The sequence below is a fragment of the Falco rusticolus genome, chromosome 3, assembly GCF_015220075.1.
Source record: "Falco rusticolus isolate bFalRus1 chromosome 3, bFalRus1.pri, whole genome shotgun sequence".
Taxonomy (NCBI): domain Eukaryota; kingdom Metazoa; phylum Chordata; class Aves; order Falconiformes; family Falconidae; genus Falco; species Falco rusticolus.
In genome coordinates, this window is record NC_051189.1 from 26,394,893 (window position 1) to 26,411,478 (window position 16,586).

At 34.6% G+C, this 16,586-nt stretch overlaps 1 protein-coding gene across 47 annotated transcripts in view; it reads right to left on the reverse strand.

The window, feature by feature from the left end:
• RIMS2 (regulating synaptic membrane exocytosis 2) overlaps window positions 1-16,586 on the reverse strand; it is a 340,243-nt gene that overhangs the window by 156,028 nt on the left and 167,629 nt on the right. For 38 of the 47 annotated variants that reach the window (XM_037381128.1, XM_037381124.1, XM_037381096.1 and 35 more), the window contains 3 exons: window positions 15,568-15,724; window positions 11,180-11,296; window positions 523-588 (listed from right to left, as the gene is read on the reverse strand). In XM_037381128.1, coding sequence (XP_037237025.1) covers window positions 523-588; window positions 11,180-11,296; window positions 15,568-15,724 — 340 coding nt within the window. The remainder of the gene's footprint in view (window positions 1-522; window positions 589-11,179; window positions 11,297-15,567; window positions 15,725-16,586) is intronic. The other 9 variants (XM_037381121.1, XM_037381127.1, XM_037381119.1 and 6 more) reach the window with 1 other exon arrangement.

Sequence of the window (16,586 nt, forward strand, 5' to 3'; positions counted from 1 at the left end):
CAACATGAAAAGCAAGTAATGTCAGCAACAGAACAAAACACTGGAACAAAATTCAGCTGGAACTTTGGTGAACCTTGCAAAACTGCTTTTAAAATTAAGGTATATTGGCCTGCAGCTGAGACTATGAGAAAGGTGTCTCACTCCAGTTTTATCAGTTGTTACCTTTAACATAGCCATACATGTAGGACATTCTACATATGAAAATCACAGTATTAGCAGGTATTTGCATTTGTTGATTTAAATGATTTTCTTTATTGACTTTTTAAAAGATAATTAGAATTCTGTAAACACAGCATCAACTTCATGAACCACCAATTATAGACTATTGGCAGTGAAAAGATGTTTAAAAAGTTAAACATATGAAGAATTACCCAGTGTTTGTCTACACACTATATTAAGAAAGCTAATGCTGGTATTAATTCAACACCACTACACATAGACTAATAAAACCAGAAGTGGATACGTAAGTACATAGAAGTACATGCACTATCCACACAGAGTCACACAGAGGAAAACATGTACCTGGCATCTCTGTAATGGTGATCTGTGGACTGGGTGTACCGGGAACGAGGTAAAGTAACATAATGACTGAATTGATGGCAGAAAGAAAAATACAAATGAGACAATGAGATGGAGAAAGAATGCTACACAACACACAACAGAACACATACAAATCTGAGAATACAAGAGGTACAAAAGCATTGTATAGAGCACTGAAATTATTAACAAAATTACAAATCTGATATGCAGTTCTAAGGGTAAAATTGTCTACATAATTCACACATTTATTCTGAGAACACAGTGGGAGACAATGTATCAAGTGGATAGCTAAAATTTGGGATTTTTCTACATTATTTCAGTTAGAAGGGAAAAAAACCCTACAGATCTCTCTCTGAAAGCAATCCCAAGAAGTCAGATTGTCTGTTCCCTTGCTTGAAGGCAGTGATAACTTCAGTTTGAATAATATATTTGGCAGAGGTTTACCTAGTCTGTCTGAAAGGCTACCACCACTGGGAAGTCTGTCCCCACATAGCTAGCTCCAGAGTTTTCCCATTTCTGAGTGTAAGTTTTCCCAATCTCTATCCTATCATGATAAAAGGTGAATTTAGATGAAAGCCTTGTTATTATTTAAATAATTAATGAACAGATACAACATCTGTAACAGAATATGCCAAAACCCAAATGTGTGCATTTCAAAATAATAGATATTTATATTTTTGTGTGTTTTGAAAATATGTCAAAAATTATATATTTGAAACATACTTATATTTGTTACAGCACTAGATAATTTCCAACCATCAAAACCAAAAGAATGTTATTTTCTTTTAGTATAAATATATGCACACAGTACAGGGAAAATGGTTTTGAAAACAGTTTTTTTCTTCTACTTTACAAGGAATTATTAGAATGCAAAGGAGTTGCTGGTCTACAGCTCCTCTGAAGATGGGGTATCTCAAAGGGATGTCCAATCACAAAAGTCCACATTGGAAGTAGAAACTGATTTGACAACAAACATGGAAAATCTCATGTTTATCCTCCACTTTTATTTCTCCTATCTTCATTTGCTTACAATTAATGATTTTCTAGTAATCAAACACATTGTACAGGTAGCTATATTACATACACTTATTTGCCTCTTTTGCATGGGGATAAAATGTATCATCTTTATACTATTAGCATATTAGGTTAATTAAATATAGTACAAGAGATCTTTGTGCTTTCTTCTTGAAAAATAAATGCAAAAGCATAGGCACCACTATAAAATAGTCTAACTTAAATCAGTGATTATGCAATTTAAACTTTGCAGTTTGTTACAAGAATGAGGAGCCGTACACAATTCAGCAGGGCCAAATTTGACATAGTGCACTGAAATCTTGAAGATGAGATCCTAAGAAGGACTAAAAATTAAGAAAATAATCATAGAGCTACACTGCAGGCTTCAAAAAGTATTAGGGCTATCAAACTAATGCAGAGACCTGAGTGCCAAAAGCAGTCTACCCATAACAGCCTGGCAGTCAGCACGCTGCCAAGAAGCATTTAAAAGAATTCCATCATGTTCTTAAAATTTGCCTTAAAATATATGCACACCCACAGGAAGAACAATCAAATAAAAATGTAGGAGTCTACCCCACAGCAGCTATGATCTGAATGATAGCAAACAACCACATACCAGCTAATTCTCACCACTGTGTGGTGACATTGCCAGGCTATACCCACGCAAATACACTCTTCTATGATTTAGATGCAACCCTGGAATTAACACCACAAAACTCTTGCAAATACTACTTTAGTATTAATAAGCAATTAAGTGTTTCCAGCTGGTAGGTGACATTTTGATGTTAACAATTCACTTTCACTTCCCCTTTTATCTCTCCAGTGAATTGTTGACAAGCTTTCTTGACAGTCCTTCAAACATATGACATCAATAAATATAATATATTCAACCAGTTTTTAAAGAGGAAAGCTTTAAACAAAACTAGGACTTCAAGGAGAACATGTGTTGCAGGACATTAATTTCATGGGAACAAACTGCTATTTGGAAGCAGCTTAACTGATGGTTCATAAGGAACACCCCAGACTGTTCCCTTCACTTATCTGTATGTGAATGAAACACCATCAGTTAATGTTCTACTTAGGATTTGAGTCCTAACTACTTTTCATATCCCCACTAAACTAATTTAAGTGCTCAACCTCTGGTATCAAGTTTTGTCCTAACACTTCTAGAGACTAAGAGCTCTAAGTGCTCTCATCAAGTTCTGAGATTTTGCTTGTTCATGTATGGCAGGCATTTCAACCTTTTTTTAATATTTTTTTTAATTTATTTTATTCAGCAATTCAGAATCAGAGTAAGCCGGCATTTAGATACAACTGCTTATACAGTTTGATATGTAATAGCTCTTAACAAGTTTGAAATATGCTTCCTCATCACCCAGAACTCTGCTTGTTTATATAGAGAAGCGAGTTAAGCTTTAGCTTATACTTTACCTCATCCTCTGGCATTACTGGCTATTCATACTTTTTCCTATTCTTTAGAGCCCATGTTATCCCTGCTATCTAACTTGTAATAGATAATAACTCACTATAAAATGTTCTTACAAGCGTAACATAAAAAATATGTCTGAAATCATTAAGAAGAAAAATCAGTTCTATACATGAATTAATGCAGTAACTTACTAGAGTACAAGGCATTAATAATAAATTAAAAATATATAACCTAACTGTGCATTTTCATAATAACTCTATATAACAATAGTAATTCTAGAGATGTTATTCATGTAAGCATGTGTCTCTCTTCATCTGGAAATGGTTTCTGTTAAGTACAGTAAAGTTTTCCATAAAATATGCATGGTTAGTAAAAACGAATGGAAAAGTGCATGCTGTATCTCTATGAAAGACAGAATGACTGACATCACAAAGGTCGAAATATGATAGTATGAACATTATGAGGCAGCATATTTTTCTGTGCTTTATGTATTTCAACAGGCAGAGCAAAAGGCTTAAATACGATCTCTCTTCTGAGCATGCAGTCAATACTCCATTATTTGTTTCTTTATTATTAATACTTAATGTATTTAGCTTAAAAGCAATTCTTTATGTTTTTATAAATATGTTAACATAACACCAAAAATTATTATGACATACTTAATTCTCACTGTCCAAAACTGAAACATAGGCAACTTTCATTTGGCTAGTAGCCAGTCTAAAACACTTAAAATCATAATGTAAATAAATAATAATGTAGTAAAATCATTAAGTTATGCATTGCTGGTGCAAAAGAACTCCAGAAATGTTCCAGATCTGATTCTAAAATAAACATGTCTTTTGAGCCATTCATGAAAGTCATGATCTCATATGCAATGTGGATGGGAATATTTGGAAGACCAGGGAGACATGGACAAGGTTTAGATATAGCAGATTTTTAAAAATACAAAAGAACTCCAAGATACATTCTTTTTTTTGCAACCTTCATCTAGACTTCTAGCCTTTTACCACACATTCCTTACTTGTTACACTATAGTAGTTGATGGCAGAAGCATATCAAATGATGGTATGGCAAAATGAAAATATTAGTCTGCATCCTCACAGATTTCTCAAACATTACATATTTTGTTACAGATAGCCTAGACATAAAATTTGCAGCAGCAACTCATTTCACTTATCTTAAAATAATGAACTTAGTCTGATAAGGCAGTGCTATAGGTTTTGCAATATGATGTACACACACACACACATACACCCCTGCCTGAGGTGAAAACAGATTTCCACTGTTCTGACAAGAAGATTCCAGACATATAGGCAAACATGATAAGTTCACTTTTTTAAAGTGAACAGAAAATGATAACTTAGAATTTTCTGATATCACTCACCTATTTGTCCACTTCCTTACACCTTCATAAAAATTCAGTGAACCATGAGGGTAATAAAACAGGTATCAGTGATTCAGTGACCAATTGGATTGCCTTGACACACCAGAACAGTCTCAGAAGCATGCTTGAAAGCACGCACACACAGAGAATGCCTCACTTGCAGCACCCATGGCACGCCTTTCTGTTCTTCTTACTGTGCAAGAGGAGTTTAACCTGGTCTCTGCTGCTTGGGATATTTTATTCAATAGTAAAGAGAACGCATTAGAAGATAATCTACTCCTTTCATTGTCTGGTACCAGGTCCCACAATCTGATAACATTCCAACTTCCCTATTAGAGTGGTAAGTTGACTCCCAGGTATTTCTGTGGAAAGGATGAAGTACTGGAGGAGTACTACAGTCTTGTGCTTATTGGAATACCCATGAGTAATTCTGAATACAATACAGGACTTTCTGTTCCACTGTTAGAGCCTGCATGAATCAAAATCAGTTCACACAAGAAACCTCTATCAACCTATAACTGTTTATCTATTCTGATAGTCAGCTTTTTCCAGAGTATTTTCTGAATGTAATATAACCAATACATTTTATCATTGGCAACACTACTATCCTCTATTTTTAGTAGCAACTTTTACACTTTTTTCAGTTGAAATCACAAATCAAATGTATGTAATTATTACATGTATGAAATTATTAAGATTACTAAGAAATAAATATCTATTTTTACTGGTATGAAATTGCTTTTAACCAAATACGCCCGAACTTTTCAAATTACAATATTCTGAAAATCTAGCAACATGAAAAAATGGCAATTTTCTTAATCAGACTGCAGAGTAAGAAACATGTCATTCTTTGGCTCGATTAGTCAGAAATTTAAGGGAAAAAGAGCCATTGAAAGTGGTAGAAGAGAAAAGAGAGAGCGTTGGCATGTGAAATACAGGGTAAGTACTGTGGGAAGGAATGAAGTAACAACCTGGGCCTGGGATCAAGTTAGTACTGCGACATTGAGGGCAGAATTGATCAAGGGAGGAGGAGGCTGGAACTAATGAAATGATGTGGTTTCAGGGAAAATGTGTGCTATACTTCCTATTAGCAGCTTACTCATTCCAACAAGGGTAAGCAACTACTACAACTAGTTACTTTTTTCCAAACAAGTGAGGCCAGTGATACAGTTCTAAAGGTTTGGATTCTCATATGAACAAAGCAGTAGTTAATGTGCTTTGTGGTAGAATGTTTTCCATGTTGTTTCGTAAACACCTGGGTAATCACACCTAAAAACTACATAAATAAAATATGAAGTCAAGCTCCCAACCTTTAGAAAATGGCAAATGCCATTCAAGAATAAAACAGTGGTTATATGAGTTCCCCTGCTACATTTCATATAAAAGACTCACAGAATAGTTGTATTTAATAGTTTAGGGTTTTTAAAGGAGAGAACAAATTTACTTTACATATAAACATTAACAATTTTCCCACTGATAATGGTATGAATGCTTTTTGTCACATCAATTGTATAGAAATTCCTGCTTATCTCCCGGTATAGAAGAAATCCTAGAAATATTCCAGCTGTTTGCAATTGCCAGTTCTAAGACTTTAGCTGTGAAAAAATAGCAATTATCAGCAGAGAATTTGTGAACTGACACATATTTAATCAAGATGAGTTTCAACAAGAAGATCACATTATCACAGTGCTCCCCATAATGTAAGTCCTTGCTCCAAAGGGCATAACACTGAAGTCTTTTATCAGAACTGCATTATTTTAACATGGGCATTTTGTGTGAGCATTTTATTCTGAGGAATGTGTCTATGTCTTTTTGTTGTTGTTACTTGTCTAATTTGGCTCAGAGGTTGTGAATCATGAGTCCTTACAGATGCAACTACATTTGCAAGACTCTCTTTCTGCATTCCTGCTCCACCACTCTTTGCATGGCACCAGGTGGGTGGTGCAGATAATGGTGCAACAGTGATTTCACTGTGAAGTAATATGCCCACTGTAAATAACAGGAGCTAAAGAGAAAACACGCTCCTTTATGCCATCCTTACTGCAAGGCTAAAACAGCAGTGTGCATGGACTGCAATCCCTTCAGCAGTTAAGCCCATGAGGGCTCATGAGTGAAAGCCCCAGGAGAGGAAATTGTAGTCTTACCTAGAGGAATCCCTACTCTACAATCTCTAGTATGTTATTTAATTGCAATTGCGGGCATAAATATGCAAAATAATTAGGAAATGCAATATACTATTAATGCACGTGGTAAAATTTTGAAAGGAGAACTTAAGGAAATGCTGCAATTATTGAGACTGAAGTTGATGAATACATTTTATAACACAGCTATAAGCAAATTTTCATCAATGAATTTCTTTTACTTTACTGGGTGTTTGAAGAAGCAAAGAAACAATGACATTGCATACCTATATGGGTATGTATCAATATGACCCACACAACCAAAAACTGAAAATATTATCCCAAAATTTCCACATAAAATATCAGGTACCTTTTATACTCTATAATGTCTTTATATCTGTCATATACACTTAAATGATTGTACTGTAAAATATTAACTAAATAATAAATGACTAGTTAATTACATATTATTCAGCTGTGTCTTTAGTAAAGAGTGTGAAAAAAAATTATCAGCTAAGTTTTCTGGTTTTAGTATGCTGCAATATCTCAAAAAACGCTTCCTAGTTTGACCTAATCCAGCACCGAGCTGTTAACAGTGTTGGATTAGGAGCCTGTTTCTTACAGATAAAGCAACTGCCGGTGTAAAATGACTTCTAGAAATGCAGAATTTATATTGCTTTTTGCCACATTTAATTTTGTGTTAAATAATGGAAGCAGATAATTAAATGACATCTTACCTAATACACAGCAGACTCATGGTAGTGAGTTATTTTGGTCTTCACTGGTTTGATTATAGTAACCAGAATTTTTGCCATGTATTTTGGCATTTACTTTTAAGACATGTTTAAAACCAACTGTCAACAGCATGAAACAAGAAAAGTGTTCAACAGAAAGTCTGTATTTCAATGTGTTAATGAAATCTTCTGTGAGTAATAGTGGTGTGGCAGTCATGCTAGTCCCAGCATATCAAGATATCATCTTTGAAGTGATTTAAAGATAATGGAGAGTATTTCTTTAAATAGTTGTGTCTATGACTATCCCATTACTTTAACAGAGCAGATAGTAACTTTTGTTCTTCAAAATGGAAACTGTGCAATAGTCCCAATGAAGGGATAGCAGAATCAAAATTTAATATGATTTTTCTTTCTTGTTTTCTTGTAAGTGACTAGTAGAAAAACGTTTATACTTTAGTTTTCTCAGATGTTTCCAGTGCAAGTCTGAATTAGGCATTCTCTAAATGCTCTGGCCTACTGTATCTATGCTAAATTTGCCATTAGCAATTTCATGCCTTGGAGAGAGCACATCTAGCATAAAGAATAAGTTAGAATAGTTGCTAAATAGTATCTAAGCTGGTTAGAGCTGTGGGCCTGAGTACAATCCCTGTATGCTGTCATGGTCTGTGTTAACTGCTGATGTACCTTTCAGAAAGTAATACACGGGTATGGTTTTGGTTGATGTCTTGTTTTGGACCTACACTAAGATTCTCACATTGTTACCTTTGATTAATTTAATAGCTTAAATATAAAATTCAGAGGTCAAATCTGGCTGTTTCCAACATTTTCTCTATAGTTTGATCAGTTTCAGTTTCTGAAGTGAGGTCTGCTTCAGACAGTTTATTAAAACATGTCAAACTGAAGTTTACAAGCTTATCTTGTCACAAATAAAAGATCTTATGGAACTTGGGGCTGTATGATTCATATTTCTTTCCATCACAAATTTAGCCTATTTCATAAAAGAGGGTGGGTACTTGCAAAAAACCTCACATTTTGAAAAGAATTAACTAATACATCTATAGTAAATATATAAGTATTATATATTTCCCACTTTGACCTATGATTATACACTACAAATCTGACATTTTTGATAATACAGAAACAGATACAAATTTTAACTATATCTTTACCCTGCCAACAAAATTCAGTATATGATTTGATAGAAACATTTGACATATTTAAAGGCTTGGTGTTTGAAATTAAAATTATCTCAAATTAAATTAAAGAAGTTATGTCTCTTCTTATTTTAAAAATAATTTTATTTTCACTTCTAACTACGCATTCAGTTTTCAAGGAATATTTGCATTGCCATTAGGCCTGAGGTCATTAGACATTTTTGTGTATGGTTTCAACTCGCACCTTAGTGCTATATATCTTAGAGAATTTTATGTTGAATTATCTAGAAAAAGAAGGAAATCATTTTCTTATTCATATTCTCAGTCATATTTTAGCTTAGCAACTGGGCATGTCTACCAGGTTTTCAAAGTTGATTTTTTTCAAATAGCTCAAAGGGATAAATGGACCATGGAAACAATAAACCATCAGAGCTGTGGGAAAGCAAAGTGTGATTTTTTTCAGAGGTAAGTGTGAAACAAAACCAGGATGACAATCAGGGAGATTATAAGCCTATACAAAGTTCAGTTTGTCCACCTCTCCAAAGGGCCTGCAGTTACCAGCCGTTTTCAGAATCAACATCATTAAAGAGTTACTTTAGGGACTTAGTACACACCATTGTTTTTTATTAGGTAGCACAGACAGTATCACAAATATTTACTAACAAAATTTGAAGCCTAATAATCTTTCCTTTCATAAAACCACTGTCAAACTAACAATTAATATAAAATATGACAAATGTTTGGGAGTAGTGTTTTTCTATTCTCTTGAGTGTTGCCTAAAACCAATATGCTTCAGAAACTGTATATTGCAATAAAGGCATAACTAATCAACAATCTGATTATACAGGCAACCACGCACCCTGTACAATCAGGAGAACTTCTCTGTGTGTTTTGGAAAATACAGTTGACAAACCTGCGTTCAGAGATTCAGAACACACCTAACGAGCAAATACCTATTGATCCAGAATGGTCAAGTGAGAATTCAAAAATCTCATCAACAACGACTTTCTGACATTGTTTTTCTGACACATTCTGAAAAACAAGTTCTCTTTCTCTAAGCCAAGTCAGTCCAGTACAAGTTTTATGATTGAAGTGGTGGGGAAAGATTGTAGTGCTGTACTTCAAGGCACCTTTCACTGCTATGTATTTGTATGGGAGCCAGCAAGCAAACTGGCAGAGTGAACAAACCCGTGAGCATTCGGTAAGGCATACACAAGCTCTAGGGACAAGTTTAGATCCTATTTCAAGAATGACTGGTCTAAAACTCAACATAGTATTGTCCCAAAAGCACTATGTTCTTTTCTTTTAAGGAAATGGCTCAGAATCCTTAAGTTACTGCCTTCTGTCTGAAAATCAGATAGTCTCATGAGCCAACTAAATAGTGTTCTTCTCTCTGTAACTAAAATAGAACCATTAAATAATTTAATGCAAAAAAGACATTCACCTATGAGCTATTATACTTCTAATGAATACAGTTTACATTCTGGATGATAAATACGTGATTGCTTTTCAATATCTTAATTTTTTTGTCCATTTGACTTTTTTTTGCCAAATTCAATTAGAAATTGCTTGACTAGATCTGCTTTTTGTTTCTTCTTTTGGCACTCTTTTTTCTAACTTACCTAATTAGGAAATTTATTTATTTATTTTCTGAATAATTTTGTCTTACATTCCTTACAACCATTGACAATCATATTAAGTTCTTTTAAGACATATTCACCTTTTCTGGTCAATATTGTTAACAAAAAGCCACAGATTTCTTGAATTCTTTGTACTGCAGCTAGCAACACCAATTATGTGCTTTGATATTTGAGGAATAACCTGTAATAATAATCTATAAAAGTATTAACATCAAATTCTAGTGACAGCACTCAGTAAGACTGCAAAATGTATTACTCCCTACTATATGCAACTATGAAGTGGGACAATATCCAGCAGTCATGCCTTTCTGATTATAATGTGCAGTTATAAGAAGCTGGAAGATTTTCAGCATTAAAGGTAAAAAATGTTTTTTCTTTTGATTTTCTGACCTGAAGACAATGAGGTGAGAAAGATCTTATAATTTTTTTTATGTCACAATTAGATCAGCAAAATGAACTACATTAGCCAATTATTGTCTGCAATTCTTTTTTACATCATTCAAATTCATAAAGGCTGTTACAGCTCTGCTCACTCTTTGGGAAATTCCATTAGGCAAAACATTAGTCATGGTAAGATGTGCCTCTAAACACAAAGACCTCGATTTCACTCTAACATACATTGCCATAACCTTCCCCACCACCCCCCCAAGACGGCTCATAAAGTTGAGAAAAGACCAACAGAGTGGTAGAACATACTTTTGTTATGTTCATGAATTGCACTGTATCCAATGGAATAATTACATTAATACTGAGCTGAAACTATTAATTTTTATGCCTCTTTATTCATCAGCAAAAATTACCAAATCTACTGCTAGATCTTTCTAAAGATACTCAGCACTTAAAGAATGTATTAATATAGTACCTACAAATATTTTTATAAAAAAGGACAACTAAGCTATTTGTCTTTTATATTGTAGAATTTCTCATAGATTTTTCAAGTTCTCTTTTGGCAAAGATACACTAACTTGACAGTTTTGTCACCCTTGTGTGCACTGAATATTTTTTAACGTATGTCACGTAACCACTGGATAAATGAGTAGGGAAATGCTCACCTGTGGGATTAGGTAAGTAATTTTGCTATTTACTTTAGTAGCTACCATGCTGAAATAATTCATGTTGATGAGTGTAGACTACAGCTGTTTCTAATTCCAGTCAGATATTTACCTCTCTCTGTCCGGGGAGTAGTGGTCATCTATAACACGGTGTCTATCCATTCGGTTCAGGGTATTGTAATGCGCAGGAGTAGATCGAGTCCCTCGTGGTCCCTGATCCACATTCCGACTAAGGATAAAAGACATCAGATTCTGAGTTCTGGGTGTGTCTGGACCACCACCCCTCACTGGTTTGTGGTTTGTACAATAATGGTTTGTACAAACAATTATTAGCAAACATGGTGGTCATTAGATATGTTAGCTGACCTGTCTTTTGCATACTTTTAAGTAATTTTACATCTCATGGTAAAAACATTTTCTCCTACAGAAAAAGGTGCTAAGTTCAGGCTAGGGATAGGTGTTTTTTTTCTTTTGTTTAATGTTTGTTCTGAAAGTGAGAGGATAACTTTTTTAGTGTTCCTTGTTTGTTTGCTTGTTTAATTTAAAAGGTTAATTTTAGGCAAGATTTCATTAGTCTTTCCAGACTAATACCTTCAAGGAAAATTTCCTTTCTAGCTGAAACATACACTGTGAAGAATCTCCCATGAACTCTTGAGTTTGGCTATACTGTAAAGTTGTAAACCATAGTAAGACACAATGAGGACTTCTGGCTGTCATGGTAGAGTGCAGTCTGCTGAAAACATTGTCATCTGAATTAAGTAACAGATGGGTTTTTTGCACTGGAAAGCTTATTCTGTAATCTCACTAGCACAGAAGCTGAAAAAGACAGAACTGTTTAATTGGGTATAAGTAGCACACATAATGCAGGCTCCATTAAAAGCACCAACCACCTTTACAGATTTGCACTGTTTGAGACCAAAGCTTTGCCCATCGATTCAGTTTAACCATTAATACCTACTGATACACACTAACTTCACCACGTCTGCTCTGTTAAACAGATCCATGAGAATAGGAAGATAGACAACAGTTAACTGTAATAATTATTGGATATCTAAAACATAATTGTTTTGTATATATTTGAAAATAAGTTTGCATGTTTCCCTCCACACAAATTCCAATTTTAGACCAATAAATTCTTCTTCCTCCTCGGTCCTTTCTTGCAGTCTTCTCTAATGTAGGCCGCTTTCTTCTTTTTTTATTTTTTATTTTTTTTTATTTTTATCCCCCCAATCCCTTATGCCATTCAGTTCCTGCGTCCTTCCTTGTCACTTTGTCTGCCCTTTTGGTACCTGTCATCCTTTTCCTTTATCATTTGCGAGTCCCTGGTTAGTGTTAACCTGTATGTGCAAGCTTCACTGTCACTGCCATGTTGCTGTTTATTTCTGCATATAAGTGCTATGAAGATGTTGCACTACACATAAACATTTGCCTTCAGCTCTACCTCATTTCTCATTAAGCATTTCTCCACTCTGGCTTTCATAAAGCCAAATAAAAAGTTTAGTCTGGCTAGTAAACTTTACATTTGCCATATTAAAAGTTACTATAATTCTGCCTTTTACTCTTTCTTGAAACTGCTTCTATTTTAACCCCCATATTTATATCAAGATGATAGAAAACCTAGTATAGCCCTTACCCTGCCATTGGACTTTCTCACGTATATTTGTGCTCTAAAATGGACATTGACAGGGCTCCTCTGCTGGTCTTAGTTAACTGTTACAGTATTCCCAACAACCAATTTTCACTACTACTTTCTGAATTCTAGTTTCTGCCTGATCCTTTTCCTCAGGGTCTCTCCTTTTGTTCAGGTTTCAAAAAATTAAAATATAACTTGATTTTTTTTTCTGTCTATAGCATTATCATCTTATTTTATTATTTTTTTCTTTTGACTTCAATATTTAAGCCTTCTCAAGGTGTCACTTCTTTGCAAAGCTTCCCAGAGATCTGACTTTTGCTGTCTGCCCAATCAGAACTCCTGTCTAAAATCTGATTATAAACCTTAGTCCTGAAAACTCAGTACCATCCTGCCTGTGCAAATCACTTTCAATAAGATTGTGTTATTGCTTTATTGTTCTAAATAAATTATTTCTTCTTTAAATTTCTGTATTATATCCAATTCCGACTTCATGCTGCTTTTTAACATCCTACACAACTGTACTTCTGCTTCAAAGTGTTACCACTATTTCAATTCTCTTTCACTCTGCTAAGAATGCTTTTGTCAGCCAGATTCACTATTTGACAGAAAATGACATACTTTCTCCAATTAAACTTGTTCTATAAGAAAAGTTGCTTTCACAACATATGTCTTCACTCCTTTAGAACTTTCTTGCAGTTGACAGAACATGTATAGAGCAACCAGATAACAAGTAACAGGTGAAAAGGTGTAATTGCAGGTGGTGATAGTAGAGAATAACGAGCCTTCCACTAGATTTACCACATCATCTCAGCCTAATCACTTTCTGCAGTTACCTTCATCTCGCTTTTTTCAAATGCACAGTCTTAGAAAAACCTAAACATGATGCTGTTCAGTACCTGCCACAGTCTAAACTGCATTCTGATCTACAGAGAGAATAACAGTCTATTTATTACCTGAAAACATTACAGGAGCAGTAACAATTTCCTGTCAGCTGCTATGTAATGTGGCTTTGGTGGAGTTTATCAACCAAATCTGGTAGAAGGACTGAGACTGCAAAATGACTTCTAAGCTATAACTCTGACTTACACTTCTGTGGCCCAAGAACTGCCTGTATTGGCATCAATCAGTAACTGGGAGATCTCTGGGTATGCAGCATGCTTACTACAGCTAGAACAGGTCTATAAACTGTACACGTATAGCAACTAAACATGGTGCAAATGTGATTAATAATGCTTATAGCTTTGCCAAGTACACCTGGATTTTTATTAGAATTAAAAAAGTACATTTCTGTAACCCAAGGATTATCCTTCTTTTCTACAAACTCTCAGGTGCTGGCAACCCAGTTCTCTGGGCTTGACAATTCCTCAAAGAAATGATTTGCTGTGTGGGCAGGGAAACATTAGATAAATAATGCATTTGATTGTGACATTATAGGAAACAGCTGAAACATTTTTCTCTGTAAGTTCAAAATTATGTTTAAAAATTCAGGTTTAGGAAACTCAGGAGGCAAGAAACATTTCATACATGTGAAGAAATACAAAACCACAGGAAAATGAAAAGGTTTTTCAATGGTGTTAGACAAGTGTTAATTACTAGCTTGGGTAACAAGCCAAATGCACATACACGCACTCACACACAAAACCAGAAATGCACACACAAAGAGATTTTTCTTTTGCTCACATGTATGTCTACATCCAAGACAAATAAACCCAGGAGAGTTGGCACAGGCAAATACTTAGACTGAAATCAGCATAGTAGAAATCCGAGGAGGCCCCTCTGTGTCTACTGTTTCTGTTTCATTCAAAGTTAGGCTGTATTTACATACAGGTTTAGGTTTCAAGTAGAAACTTACAGTTTCTGCCTTTTAGCTGTCTGTGACGATATGAGATAATTTGGGATCCTAATACCTCACTAATGCAAAAGCATATCGTTTAGTCTGTTAGAGGAAATTGTAAGTAAACTCCTAAGTGAGAGAATATGAAAGCAAGAGAATTTTAAGCTAACATAAAGAACAAAGATAACAGAAAAGAAAGCAGAACACAAGAGAATCAGAATGGCTATAGAAGAAAGGGACAGACACATGTACCTGACAGAAAATACTGGCTACCAGATCTTTAGTATTCAACAGGAATGGTGAACATTATGGGCAAAGATTTTTTATTCCAGCTGAATTACATCAGCTGGAAACCTACCCATACATAGTGACAAAATGCTAGAAAACAGGCTTCATTCCCCTTTACATCTATCCTTCTGCCTTCTCTTAACAAAACTTACCCGTGCAGGAAAATTCTTATTTCTGGCTTGAACACTATATTCAACCAAGTAGTAGTTATTACCCAAAATGGCTAGCTTTTGGAAGAAATGTCCTGATCTTTGTTTCACAAGATAAACAGTTATCAGAGGCCTTATAAGATGAAGAGTTGATATTTTTCAGTATAAAATTGTATGTGTGTCAATTTATTCTCAATGTATTAAAAGTTTGAAAAGAACAGTAGAAAAGGCAGGAAGTATGGCTCTCCCAGAACCTTAATTCTACACAGACAAAAAGGTTGAAAACAGCTACTGACAAATGAATGCTAAGAAAATGTCAAACCATCACATGAAACATGGCACCTTCTAAATAGCTCTTGAAAAAGGAAAATATGGAGAAACATTTTTCTTTCCTTAGATTGGAATGTATTGATGAAAAATAACACAATATCAGGTGAATTTTTGCACAGTAATGTATAAATTCAGTATAATGTAAAAAAAATACTACCAGCTTTACATTATTTCATAAGATCTAGCTAATTCACTGCCATTTTGAAAGTCTGAAGATTCTTTCCAGTATTGTTACAGGATCAACACCGCATTAAATAACAGTTTACCTTTGTGGGGGAGGGACACTGGGAGACCATGATCTAGTCCGTCCTATACTATCTCCACGGTGAGGGGACCCTGATCGAGAGCAATGATTAGATGACATAACTTGTTCTGGCACTGATAGCGTTGAACTTTGAAGATCTCTCCCATTATGTCGATAATCTAAAAAGAAATGCAAATATTCAATGAATCTGAAATTGCACTTTTTCATTTGCCACCACATCTGTAGTATTTAGAAGCATGACAAAAGGCAGAATTTGATCCAAATGGTACCATGTCATCTTCTTGGGTTTTGAAATAAAAAATACATATGTAAAATTGATTCCTGTTGTTACGCTTAATTTAAATACAGCTATAGTTTCTGGAGTTATATTTTGAAAGTATCGAAATAAATTGCCATGCACCAAACTGGGAATTTATAATAATCAAAATATCCAAATTTACCATTTATTTGTGGTCAATATGAGACACAATAATAAACCTAATAAAACTGAATTTTCCCCTTGGAATAGCATAAAGAATTGTTTATTGCATATATAATTAAAGTTGTAGTGTAACAATTGAACATAACATACTTGAAATAGAAATGTCCACAATTAAAAACTACTCCAAAGTTCAGTTTAAAAATCTGGGAAACTACTATGGTGTTAAATCCAGAGTTTGGGTTCAAGAAAGATTTGTATTTCAGAAAAAAGTAACCATGACTCCACGACATCGATTTCGCTCCCAATGTTCTGAACTTAAACTTGAATCCTCCACAAATATATGAGCTAAGGCCATGCAGACACATGCTAACATCTTGGACCTAAATTTGAATTGGGATAATAGAAGGCACAACTTGCCTAAGCAAAAGCCTTTCCAGTTTAAATAGCTTAAAAGGCTACCACATGGACATTTCACACAGGCCTTTGAGAAAAATCATTTTAGAAAGCTGAATGTATTGAAGTGACTGTCTGCATCTAATTCAAAAAGTTAAATTCACTGTCCCAGGGTACTATACTCTCTGTGAAAAAAAGATGCTAGA